At 51.9% G+C, this 11,351-nt stretch overlaps 1 protein-coding gene and 1 long non-coding RNA gene across 3 annotated transcripts in view; one reads left to right on the forward strand and one right to left on the reverse strand.

Annotated features, from left to right (window-relative positions):
- The window catches only part of ZFAT (zinc finger and AT-hook domain containing), a 206,638-nt gene that overhangs the window by 174,502 nt on the left and 20,785 nt on the right, over positions 1–11,351 (reverse strand). Inside the window, exon 1 of one of the 2 annotated variants that reach the window (XM_040626167.1) lies at positions 11,324–11,345. The exons of the other annotated variant lie outside the window; for it this stretch is intronic. Coding sequence (XP_040482101.1) covers positions 11,324–11,342 — 19 coding nt within the window. The 5' untranslated portion in view covers positions 11,343–11,345. Of the gene's footprint in view, positions 1–11,323; positions 11,346–11,351 lie in introns of those variants that run through there. 2 annotated transcript variants of the gene reach the window in all.
- LOC121101756 overlaps positions 9,775–11,351 on the forward strand; it is a 2,701-nt gene continuing 1,124 nt past the window's right edge. Inside the window, exon 1 of the long non-coding RNA XR_005833794.1 lies at positions 9,775–10,261. This is a non-coding gene — a long non-coding RNA (uncharacterized LOC121101756). The remainder of the gene's footprint in view (positions 10,262–11,351) is intronic.

The following is an 11,351-nucleotide window of genomic DNA, read 5'->3' on the forward strand; positions in this document are numbered from 1 at the left end:
ACGGGACTTCCGCTGGTGAAATCTGAACAGCGCTCCATCAACACTACTGTCTCACTTCGGTCACCGTAAGGGGGTTATGTGGGAGAATGTCCTTGTTTGGAGAACACAAACACTGGAAATATTCAGGAGCGGGTCAAAGGGCATTGTGTCTGCAACTCGACTGCCAAGGCTTTGGAGAGAAGGGAGAGGGGCAGGGCAAGGGCATGTGAGATGTTGTGGGACATCCTCAGTCTGGAAACTCACTGACGACGTGGAACATGCCCAGTCTTGGCCCACAGGACCCGCGTGTCTCACCCCGCCTCTCAGCGGCTCAGACCACACACCTCGGCACAGCTTAGGAACCACGGAGAAAAGGCGGTCACCGGTCACCAGGGCTGGTCAGGAACATACGCAGAGAATCGCCCCCCTGATGGCAGCAACAGAAGAGAAAGAGGGACAGATGGAGGGCGACCTCAAGAAGGCCAGAGGGACAGGGCACGATGCTCAGACAGACACCAGAGTGGCGCACTAAGGAATTCTTGTTTAAAATAATAATAACAATAGCAAAGGATGCCCTGATCCCACCTGTGTACCACGCAGCCACAAACCCCAGACTCTCTCCTTCCTTGAGCCGCTCTGGCCAGGACCCCCCAAGGTCAATGGAACCATCATGTCCAGCCCAGGATTCTTCTCCCACCCAACAGGATGGGCCTCCGAGGGGCCACCAAGGGTCAAGGGCACAGCGCCCTCCTGGCTACCCATTTACCTCTGACCGGGTCCCCGAAAGCCAGCCAGGAAGCAGTCACAATCCCATCAGTGTTCCCACCTACCTGATTTCCTTCCATCCCTTCTGCCCAGTTCCTGCCACAAAAGCTCGACTCCCCACCCATGCCCCTCACGTGGGCACTTCTCACGTGGCCTCTGACTAGAGAGCAAGACTCAGGAAAACTCAAAAGGAAAATTACAGCATGCAACGTTTTCCCTGATGACTTTCTTCTAAAAACTGAGAAGAGAAGAAAGAGAGAGAGGAGGGGAGAGAAAGACATGAAAAAAGCAGAATCGGAGCCTCAGTGTTCAGGGCTCCTGGCACTTTGGTGACCAGGACCCCACAACCTCCCCTAAAGTCCAGAGGCCTTACATGGCTCCCCAACTCTGGCCCCATAAGGCGTCACTAGAGAAGTGAAGTGAGGACAAAAGCTGGGTCTGCCCAAGAGCTGGGCAAAACCACTCCAGGCCAACAGCAAACTCTGGCAGTCAACAGGTCGGGTTAAAAGCCCAACTATGGACACTTCTAGACTTGGCCAGAAAAGCAGGAAGACCCAGAGTAGGAAGGCTGCGGTGGCACCTCCCAGAGAGTAAAAGAGTAAGACAGGGCAGCACCCGTCACGGTGCTGGGACTGTAGGGGCGGGAGGTCTCGGCCAAGGTGAAGTTCAGGTCCTGCCACGGCAGGGCCAAGGCGGCGGCCGGGCAGCAAGCAGAGGCCCAGGGACGGCAGGCACCCGCGGGGGGGAAACCAGCAGCACGGCCCAGGGGTCCCCAGCAGGGACTGCAGGAGTCTCTCCCCAGATACCCCAAGCCCCTATGCCCAGCTCGGCTGGGCCTGCTCTTGCTCGGTGAGCCCTCAGAGCCCCCTTGAAGGCACCCACTTGAGCACCAGCCTGAGAGTCCACCCTTCAGCGAATAAATTCCTGATGGAGGTTCACTCCCATGTTACAGAAAAGGAAATAGGCTCCAAGGAGCCCTAAGGACTGAAACATGGTGGGGCCGAAATTGCAAGCGAGGTCTCAGAGCCTCCACTGCCGGTGCTACCCTCCAGCACATAATTTCCAGGGCACCCCAAGGCCCCCACTCCGGTGGCTGGGCAGCGGAGTGGCGGGGCCAGGGAAGGCTGTCCGGGCTCAGCACTCAGCCGGGCCCTCGACACGGAAGGCAGGAGGCTGTGGAGGGTCAGTGAGGGGCTCTGGGCTGCAACTCCCCCTCCCCGAGGAGGGCGCATGGAGGCAGCTCACCCTGCTGGGCTCCTCCGTGCCTCCCTCCCTGCCTTTACCCCTGCTCTGCCCTCTGCCCTCCTGCCGTCCTGGTCATGGCTCAGAGGTCACCCTAAGGCTTTGGGGAGGCCCTGCCCCAACCCCAGGTGGCAGCAACCTTGACGCCGTGCCCCCCACTCTACCCTGTACAACCCGCCGCACTGCCTGGGGCCCCGCACAGCTCAGTGAGCGGAAGCGCAAGTGTGTGGTCCTGGAACCAGCCCCACAATCGACACACACAACGGAGTCCCCCCACGACCCCCCAGTCCATGCTGCTCCCTGATGGCTCCTGGGAACCGCGGACTGTTTGCTGGCCCTGTCATTCTGCCTTTTCTCGAATTTCTGAAAACTGGAGTCAGTCTTCTGTTCCAATTGTGGTACAATCAACAATTTATCATCTGAACCATGTTTCAATGGCCCGTTCAGGGGCATTAAGCACATTCCCACTGCTGTGCAGCTGCCCCTGCCATCCGTCTCGGGAACTTTTCGTCTTCCCCACCTGAACCCCCTTTCCCATGAAAGAATCACCCCCAGTCCGACCTCCTCCGAGCCCCCCGCAAACACTCTCTACAGCGTCCCCCCGTCCCTCACGTAAGTGCGATCACACTGCTCGGGGAGCGTCTTCCTGTGCCTGCCTTATTTCACTAAGCACAAGGCGCTCAAAGGTCATCCAAGTCACAGCATCCGTCAGGACTTCCTTCCTTTTTGAGAGGGAATCATACACGTGGTACGAATGCACCACATCTTGTTAAGCCATTCAGCTGGCAATGGGCATCTTCATGCTACTGCAAATGCTGCTGCTATGAACACGGCATAGCAACACCTCCGAGTCCTTGAGTTCAATTATTCTGGGTGTTACACAGAAACGGAACTGCTGGAACATACGGTAATTCTATTTTTCATTTTCTGAGGAACGTCCATACGGTCTCCGTAGTGACTGCCACTTCCTTCCCACCGACGGCGCACAAGGGTTCCAACCTGTCCACGTGCTCGCAGTAGGCAGTCTGTCCTGCCTGGCTTCTTTCACTTAACATGGTTTGTTGATTTGGTTTTGGTTTTTCAAGATTTTATTTTTAAGTAATCTCTATGCCCAAGGCGGGACTCGAACCTACAACCCCCAAGGTCAGGAGTCGCACGCTCTACTGACTGAGCCAGCCAGGCGCCCCCCCTTCACGTGTTTTTCAGATGAATCCATGCTGTTGCCTCATCAGCAGTTCGTTCATTTGTACCGGTGAGCCATATTCCATCTTCGGCTGTACCACAGTGCGTTCAGCGATTCATCAGCCGATAAGCATCTGGGGCGGCTCCAATTCGGGGCTACCACAAACGGAGCTGTCACGAGCACGTGCATGCACGTCTCCACGGGGACACACGTTTCGTTCATCTTGGGTAATTACGCAGGAGTGGGACTGCTGAGTTATGCGGTAAGTGTAGTTTGACGTTGTAAGAAACCTCCAACGATTTCCAGAGCTGCTGCGCCATCCTGCCTGCCCGCCTCCGTGAGAGCTCCCCGTTCTTCCCCGCCCCAGTGCTGTCGGTCTTCGCAGTTTCAGCCACTCTAGCGGCTGTGCAATGGCTTCTTGTCCTGGCTTTAGGTTACATCTCCCCAGTGATAATGACGTTGAGCATCTTGTCCCATGCGTCCTGCCACTTGTATCAGCTCCTCTGTAAAATCTCCCTCAAACCTTTTGCTCATTTTTTAATTGATTCCGTCTTCTCCGTGGCTGTGAGCTAGCTCCCTGAGAACGGGACTGTTGGGGTCCCCACAAGGCCCAGCTTCCGGGGGCACCACTCCTGGAGTACGGTGTGGGCAGTTGAAAGTTCGGGCCTCAGCCAGGGCCTCGCGCACACAGTACGACCGGATACGTGTGGGCAGTTGCAGGAAGACGCTTCTTTTATCTCTGGTGACCCGGGTCCCCACCAAGTGCCATGCCTAAACAGCAGACCCCCGACCTTCACCTACAGCCTGGCCCAGGCCCAGGTTCCGGAAGCAGGCAAGGTCCTAACAGAAGGAGCCTCTCTAAGGGCTCACGGGCTCAACGTGTGCCGGGCTGTCGGTGCCAACACCGAGTGACCACGGAGCTCCCTGTCACCACACCTGACCTCCCGCTTCTTTGTTTGCAAAGCAGAGATGATCTGGCCACTTTGCAGTGCTTCTGTGCAGAAGAAACTAAGTAACAGATTTGTGAAGCACCTGACTGAGCAGGTCTGCAGACAGAACCGCTATTAGCAGCAGATCCTAGCTTACTCCCCCAGCAACTGCATGCTTTCATAGAGGGTCAGGCCACTGCTTCACGTTTTACTGTGTATTATTACAAAATCCCTCTTGTTACGCATTTAATTCTCAAAGACACTACTGAGACGTACAAGATGGTCAGGGGAAGAAGGTGAGGCTTGAGAGACGGAAGGAAGGAAAAGACAGATGGTGGAAGAAAGGAAAGGAACCTGCCATGCGCCAGGTGTGTTCCCAAACCTCCTCTCCTGGACCTTTACAACAGGAGCCATATTTACATTCAAGGTGACAGGGGCGCAGTGACTCGCCAAGGTCCCACAGCCCTGAGACAGCAAGACCAGGACTGCTATTATAGGGCCCCCACTCCTTGCATTACCTGAGCCTGGTTCCCCGCCTGTGGCCCAGGGGGAGGGATGCTGGGGCAGGGCTCACTCCTGCTCAGAGCCCCCCCAGAGGCTCCCAACCACAGATCCCCTGGCCCTCCTAGGGCAGGGCTGCCAGGGCTGCACGTGACAGTCTGCCCCAGGGGACTCTTCAAAGTGGCAGGGGCAAGGTCTCAGTCCCCAGGAAGTGTCTTCCTGAGGTGCTTCTGGCAACCTGGCAGGTGCTGCCCCAGCCCCCTGGTCCAGCTCAGAAATAAAAACAAGGAGGGCTTCCTGGGTGGCTCATTCGGCTAAGCATCTGCCTTTGGCTCAGGTCATGATTCCAGGGTCCTGGGATGAGCCCCATGTCAGGGTCCCTGCTCAACGGGGAGTCTGCTTCTCCCTCTGCCTCTGCCCCTACTCCCTACCCCTATGCCCCCCCAGCCTGTGCTCGCCCTGTCTCTCTAATAGATAAATAAACTCTTTTAAAAAATACAATAAAATAAAAACAGGGAGAATTCAAAGGCCTTCTTTTCACCACCGCAGGAAGGAGCTGAGAATTACGGACCAGGGCTACACATACAAAGCCCGGGAAGTTTCAGATCCCTATGCCTGTTAGGTTCTTCACTCCTCTTTCCCTAGAAGTAAACACAGATGGAAGGCTTGCTGGTCTCTAAGGTAAAACCCAATCCATCACCAGTTGCATGGGTTTTCCCTCTCAACTATCTCTCTGAACCTGCCCTCGCCTCTAGTCCCACAGCCACAGCCTTGGGATGAGTGCCGTCAACCCTGGGCTTCACTGAGACAGCACCTAATGGTGGGTCTCCCTCTGGCCTGCCTGTTTGCCCTCCAAAAAGTGTCCTCCTATGTATTCTTTATAACTTCGAAAACTGCTATGCAGCTACGCTAATTCAGGCAATGTGGTACTGATGAAGGATGAACAGAGAGATCAATGGAAGAGACCAGAGAGCTCAGAGTGGACCCACACACATGTTCAACAAAGAGTCCAAGGTAATTCAATGGAGAAAAGAAAGCCTCTTCCAACAAATGAGTCTGGAAACATTGGACATCCACAAGGGGGGCGGGGGGATCCCTACCTCACACCATACACAAACTAATCTGAGATAGATGGCAGACCTACACCTAAAAGCAGAAGTATAAAGCTTTAAAAATAAACAAATAAACACACCTAGGAGAATATTGTCGTGACCTTAAAGTAGGAGAACATTTCTTAGAAAGGATACAGAAAGCACTAGCTATTAAAGCAAAAATAATGGTAAATCAGAATTTATGAAAATTACAAACTTCTGAACAAAAGACAGTATTAAGAGAATAAGCAAGCAGAGACTTGGAGAAAATATTCACAACACATACGTATGACAAAGAACTCACATTCAAACTATGTATATAAAACTCCTACAAGCCAACAATTAAAAGACAAGCAACCCAATGTTTAAAATAAGCAAAAAATTTAAATAGACTTTTCTCCAAAGATGATATGCAAATGGCTGATAAAGTCCAAGAAAAAGTACTCAGAATCGCTGATCATCAAAGAAATGCAAGTTAAATGAGGTGCTACTGCATTCCCTCTAGAATAGATCAAAGGAGAAACAATGAGGATGCCAGGTGTGGGGGAGCACGTGCAGCAAGTGGAATTTTCCCTCACAGCTGACAGAGGGCAAAACCGTACAACTATTCCAGGAGGCTATCTGGAAGTTTCTTAAAAAGTTGGGGTGCCTCCTTCAACAGATGACTGGATTAAGAAGTTGTGGTCCATATATACAGTGGAATATTACTCAGCTATCAGAAAGAACGAGTTCTCAACATTTGCTGCAACATGGACGGCACTGGAGAAGATAATGCTAAGTGAAATAAGTCAAGCAGAGAAAGACAATTATCATATGATTTCTCTCATCTATGGAACATAAGAACTAGGATGATCAGTAGGGGAAGAAAGGGATAAAGAAAGGGGGGTAATCAGAAGGGGGAATGAAACATGAGAGACTATGGACTATGAGAAACAAACTGAGGACCTCAGAGGGGACGGGGTGGGGGAATGGGATAGACTGGTGATGGGTAGTAAGGAGGGCACGTATTGCATGGTGCACTGGGTGTTATACGCAACTAATGAATCATCGAGCCTAACATCGGAAACCGGGGATGTACTGTATGGTGACTAACATAATATAATAAAAAATCATTAAAAAAAAAAGAAAGTTGGGGTGCCTGTGTAGCTCAGTCACGTGAGCATGGAGCTCTTGATTTCGGCTCAGGTCATGATTTCAGCATGGTGAGATGGAGCCCCTCCTCACCCTCAGAGTAAAACCTGCTTAAGATTCTTTCTCCCTCTCCCTCTGGACCTCCTGCATCCCCTCTCAGGCTCATGCAAACATACACGTGCTCTCTCACTGTTTAAAAAAAAAAAAGTTACATATACCTCTGCCCTACAACCCAGCCATTCCACTACCCAAAAGCAATGCAAATACAGGTCTACAAAAAATCTTGTACAAGAATGGACATTGGCAGCTTCCTTGACAATAACCAAAAACTGGAAATAAGCTCAGATGCTTATCATATAAACACCCATACACTGGAATGCTATTAGAAAATAAAAGAAACGCAACCCCGATCTCCCAACCTCTACGTGGAGTGAAAGAAACCAGACACCAAAGAACCCTATGATGTTCTACAAAAAGCAGTATCTATGGTGACATTACTCAGACCAGTGGTTGCTTGGGGTGAGGGGCAGGAATTGGGTGGGAAGCGGCAAAAGGAAACTTTCTGGGGCGAGGATAAATTTTTATACTGTCAGGGCATGGGTAATACGGGAGGTCAAACTGTAAGCTTGCACTCTGTGCATTTCACTATATATATTATTACACGTCAAAGAAATTGTCTTCAGGCAGCTGCTGAGGCAAACTGGCAGGCTCTATTATCCTCTCATTGTTCCAAGCTTTGGGCTGTTGGAAAGACCATCACCACAGACCTCTAGCACCCCCATCCCTGCCTCTGGCCCCAGAGCTCACCCAGGTCACACAAAACACACCTGTGGGTGGCTCCACACCTGGGCCTCAGTACCAGGGACCCCTCTACAGTATACCTCTGCTCACTCTCCAAGTTCCAGGGCAGGCACCTCCTCCTCCGGGAAGCCCTCCCAGAATCCCCGAGGTGGGCTAGGTGCACCCCTTCTGAAGCGCTGTTTCTTGGGGCTCACTTCCATCAGAGCACCTGGCATTTTGCCCTAAAGGAATGGGTTTTCCACTGCTAGGACGGTGACAGAGACTTCGGAGGAAACGGTGTGTCAGACTTGACCTTCCATTCCCAGCTCTTGGCACAAAATTTGGCCGAGACATCTGGGTGAACCCAGGAATCAGCTTGGCAGGGAAAAAAGGAAAAAAGGAAAAAAGGAAGGAAGGAAGGAAGGAAGGAAGGAAGGAAGGAAGGAAGGAAGGAAGGAAGGAAGAAGGAAGGAAGGAAAAGAAAAGGTCCTGAGGGGCAGAGAAGTGGTGGTGGCCCCTGAAGAAAAGATCTCGTGGCAGAGAGACAAAGAGAGTATCTGACACAGAGAAGGAAGCCAGTAAGGGCCCCCCAAGGAGCCGTGGCGCCGACTTACAAGGCGCTCCAGGACGCCAGGACATCCAAGACCCCCATTTCCATAATGCTGCTCCCAAAGCCTCCTGCTCCTCCTTTCCAGGCGCCATGGCTGAGGGGGTCCCCACAGCCACCCGGGGCCCCAGCAAAGCCAGTGGTTGCTCTGAAGCCAGGTCCCCACTCTGCCCACCCAGCATCAGCCCAGACCCAGTTTGTGGCACCAAGGCACCAGCTCCCAGACTTCAACACTTTGCAGCTCCATCTGGTACATGATTTAAAAGAACAAAGAAAAGTCTTGTTACCATATTTAAAATCCTTTTTAGGGGCGCCTGGGTGGCACAGCGGTTAAGCGTCTGCCTTCGGCTCAGGGCGTGATCCTGGTGTTATGGGATCGAGCCCCACATCAGGCTCCTCCGCCGTGAGCCTGCTTCTTCCTCTCCCACTCCCCCTGCTTGTGTTCCCTCTCTCGCTGGCTGTCTCTATCTCTGTCGAATAAATAAATAAAATCTTAAATAAATAAATAAATAAAATCCTTTTTAAGTTAATATGCCAAGCATAATCTTTTTACAAGCAAACTCGATTATCTATACATTTTCCATTCCTTGACAAAAAGAGACGCAATTTCAAATCTGTAATAAATGTTTAATATGTCTATTTGCTTCACTCCTGGATTCCTTTTTTCTTCCTTTAAAAAATTAATCAAAGTCTACCACACCTTTCCAACCACAAATGTTTTCAAGCAGCAAGTAGGTAACAGTGCACTAGGCTTTACAACGGAGAGACCAGGCCTGGGTCGGGAAGGGATAAATACCCGGCCACTAGGCCCTGAGGAGGGAACAGGATTATGTCTCCTTTTGCAGACGGATGGAAGGTACAGGGGTTGCAGAGTTGTGTGATTTCCCTCAGGTCAGGAATCTGGTGACTGGCAGATCTTGGGACCCAGAGAGCACGTGTTCTCTCCACCCTCTCAATTGTTCCAGCCCTTAAAGTTGACACCTGTCCTTGAGAAATTTCAAAGACAGTGAAATTTTAACAGGATAAACAGCTGAGAACAAAGAGAAAACTTCACTCTAGGCTAAGTCCCTTCTACATAATTAAATCGGCCCAGCTTGATGGGGAGGTTTTCAGAGGCAGCATACATGAAACTATCTATAAAAGGAAATGCAATTAAGGAGAGTCTTTTCAGTATACCTAATTCTTGACTGCCCTTGCCCTAGGCAGAAACTTAATTCTACTTAAGGACAGATATCTTTGAGAAGTTGTTAGTAAATTTTAAGGCAAGGGGAGAAAAGGAACAGGAACCACATTACCAGGTAAATGAGAAAGGCTGAGAAGCGAGCCCTGTGATAATAGATCTCCAAGTTACTGTGATGACCATCTCAGCTAGCTAACCACCTAAAACCGGGGCCCTACCGACCGTCCCCAACTCCATCCTGCTAGCATGTATTATCCTGCTTCCCCTAAACCAACCTAGCAACCAAGCAAAACAGGAAACTTCAGAAATTAGCTGATCATGAGTTGACAATAATACATTTAAAAACTTGATCTCTCATTAATTCCAGCTAGAAAGTGAAACTACAACGAATGCCCAGGTTTCTTTTCTACAACTGGTGAGGTGAGCAGTTTGTTCTATCAGCCGTAGTGGAATTACTTGGCAGGTGGAAGGCAGCAAATCAGACAAGTCATTATCTTAAGAAAGCGTGCAGGCATACTTAGGGGTCCTGACCCACGGCTGTGACTCTGGGTCCGCTCTGCCACGCGCTCCACACACAGGATCTGACACAACAGCGGCATGAGGGCTCTTTACCGCTGCCTGGCATGAAGAGAGGATGGCATGCAAAGCTCTCGCTGTAGAGTGAGTGGCATCCCACACACGGCCAGCACACAGAAGCTCTGGGTGCCTTCTTCAGCCTTCGGCTGGGGGCACTCACTACAGCCGCTTCAGTATGAATCACTAGGCTCAGAAGATGAAGCTGAAAGGAGCAGCTGTGGAGGGCAAGGCCCTTGCTACTAAGTCTGCCATTTCTGAAAGGTCACTGGGCTCTGCAAGGAACGCAGACTGGAAGAGGTAGGAGATCTGTTCATTCATTCTTCCATTCCCCAAGTGCATACTGAGCACTTACTGGGGGCCAAACACTAATAGAGGAATGGAAGTACAGCCAGACACACGAGGGTCTGGATTTCATCCCAAGCTGGAGGAAGTGGGTTCTTAGCCTCGGCTCTGTCATTTTAAAACTGTATGTTGATCTCTCTGAACCCTTGCCCGCATTAGTAAATGACACACAAATTAGCATTGCTGGGAGAAGGGCCCAGCAAACAGCCTGAGGTCAGTGCCAGCATATGGACGATGCTGTTAACCAAAGGTAAGGGATCCCCAGCTCAAGGTTAAGGGTCTTCGACCAGGTGTTAACTGGAAATGCCAGCACCTACTGGGGGGGGTATTTTGCAGCAAAGCTGGTTGGGTGGCGAAACCAGAGACTGCTGCCTGGAGGAGGTGGCATCTGAGCTTAACTTTAAAGGGCGAGGAAAAGGGCGACAGGTAGGGGGTAAACGACAGGCCATCACAGCATGTTACAGTCACCAGCAGCAACAACGTTATTCCCTAGCATTTATGGCTCCCTCTGTAGGACACAAAGCTGTTTTTCAGCAGCTCAGTTGAACCCTGTCCCTACATGGGTCTAAAGAAGCTACCCACTTCACAGATGAGGAAACCCAGGCCAGGCAAGGAGGAGGCCCCATCCAGGGACCGCAGACCAGAGTGGGCAGGCCGGGATTCGAACCTCCCGCCGCCCAAGACGCCTGCGCTCCGTCGCAGGCGCGCGGCCGGCCCTACCCGTCGCCCTGGAAACGGCCCCGCGCGCGCGCGCGCGCAGTTTCCCCTCGCTCACTCTCGAGCTAACATTCTCGTGACTTTTTTTAAATAAAACCCCGAGGCGGCGGGATACTACCAACGAGTGAACGTGCCGTCGAAGGACGCCGCTACGTCCGCTCTCCGCCCTTGGCCGCGGATCCCTCCGCCGACCGGCGGCCCGCGTGCTTCTTCTAGATTCCAAACTCGAAACGGGTTCCCGCGCGCCGCGCCGCACCCCACCCCCACCTCATCCCCACCCCAACCCCCAGCCCGGCTCACCTGCCGCCCGCGTCTCCATGGCAACGCC

The sequence above is a fragment of the Ursus maritimus genome, unplaced genomic scaffold (genome assembly GCF_017311325.1).
Source record: "Ursus maritimus isolate PB19 unplaced genomic scaffold, ASM1731132v1 scaffold_9, whole genome shotgun sequence".
NCBI classification, from domain to species: domain Eukaryota; kingdom Metazoa; phylum Chordata; class Mammalia; order Carnivora; family Ursidae; genus Ursus; species Ursus maritimus.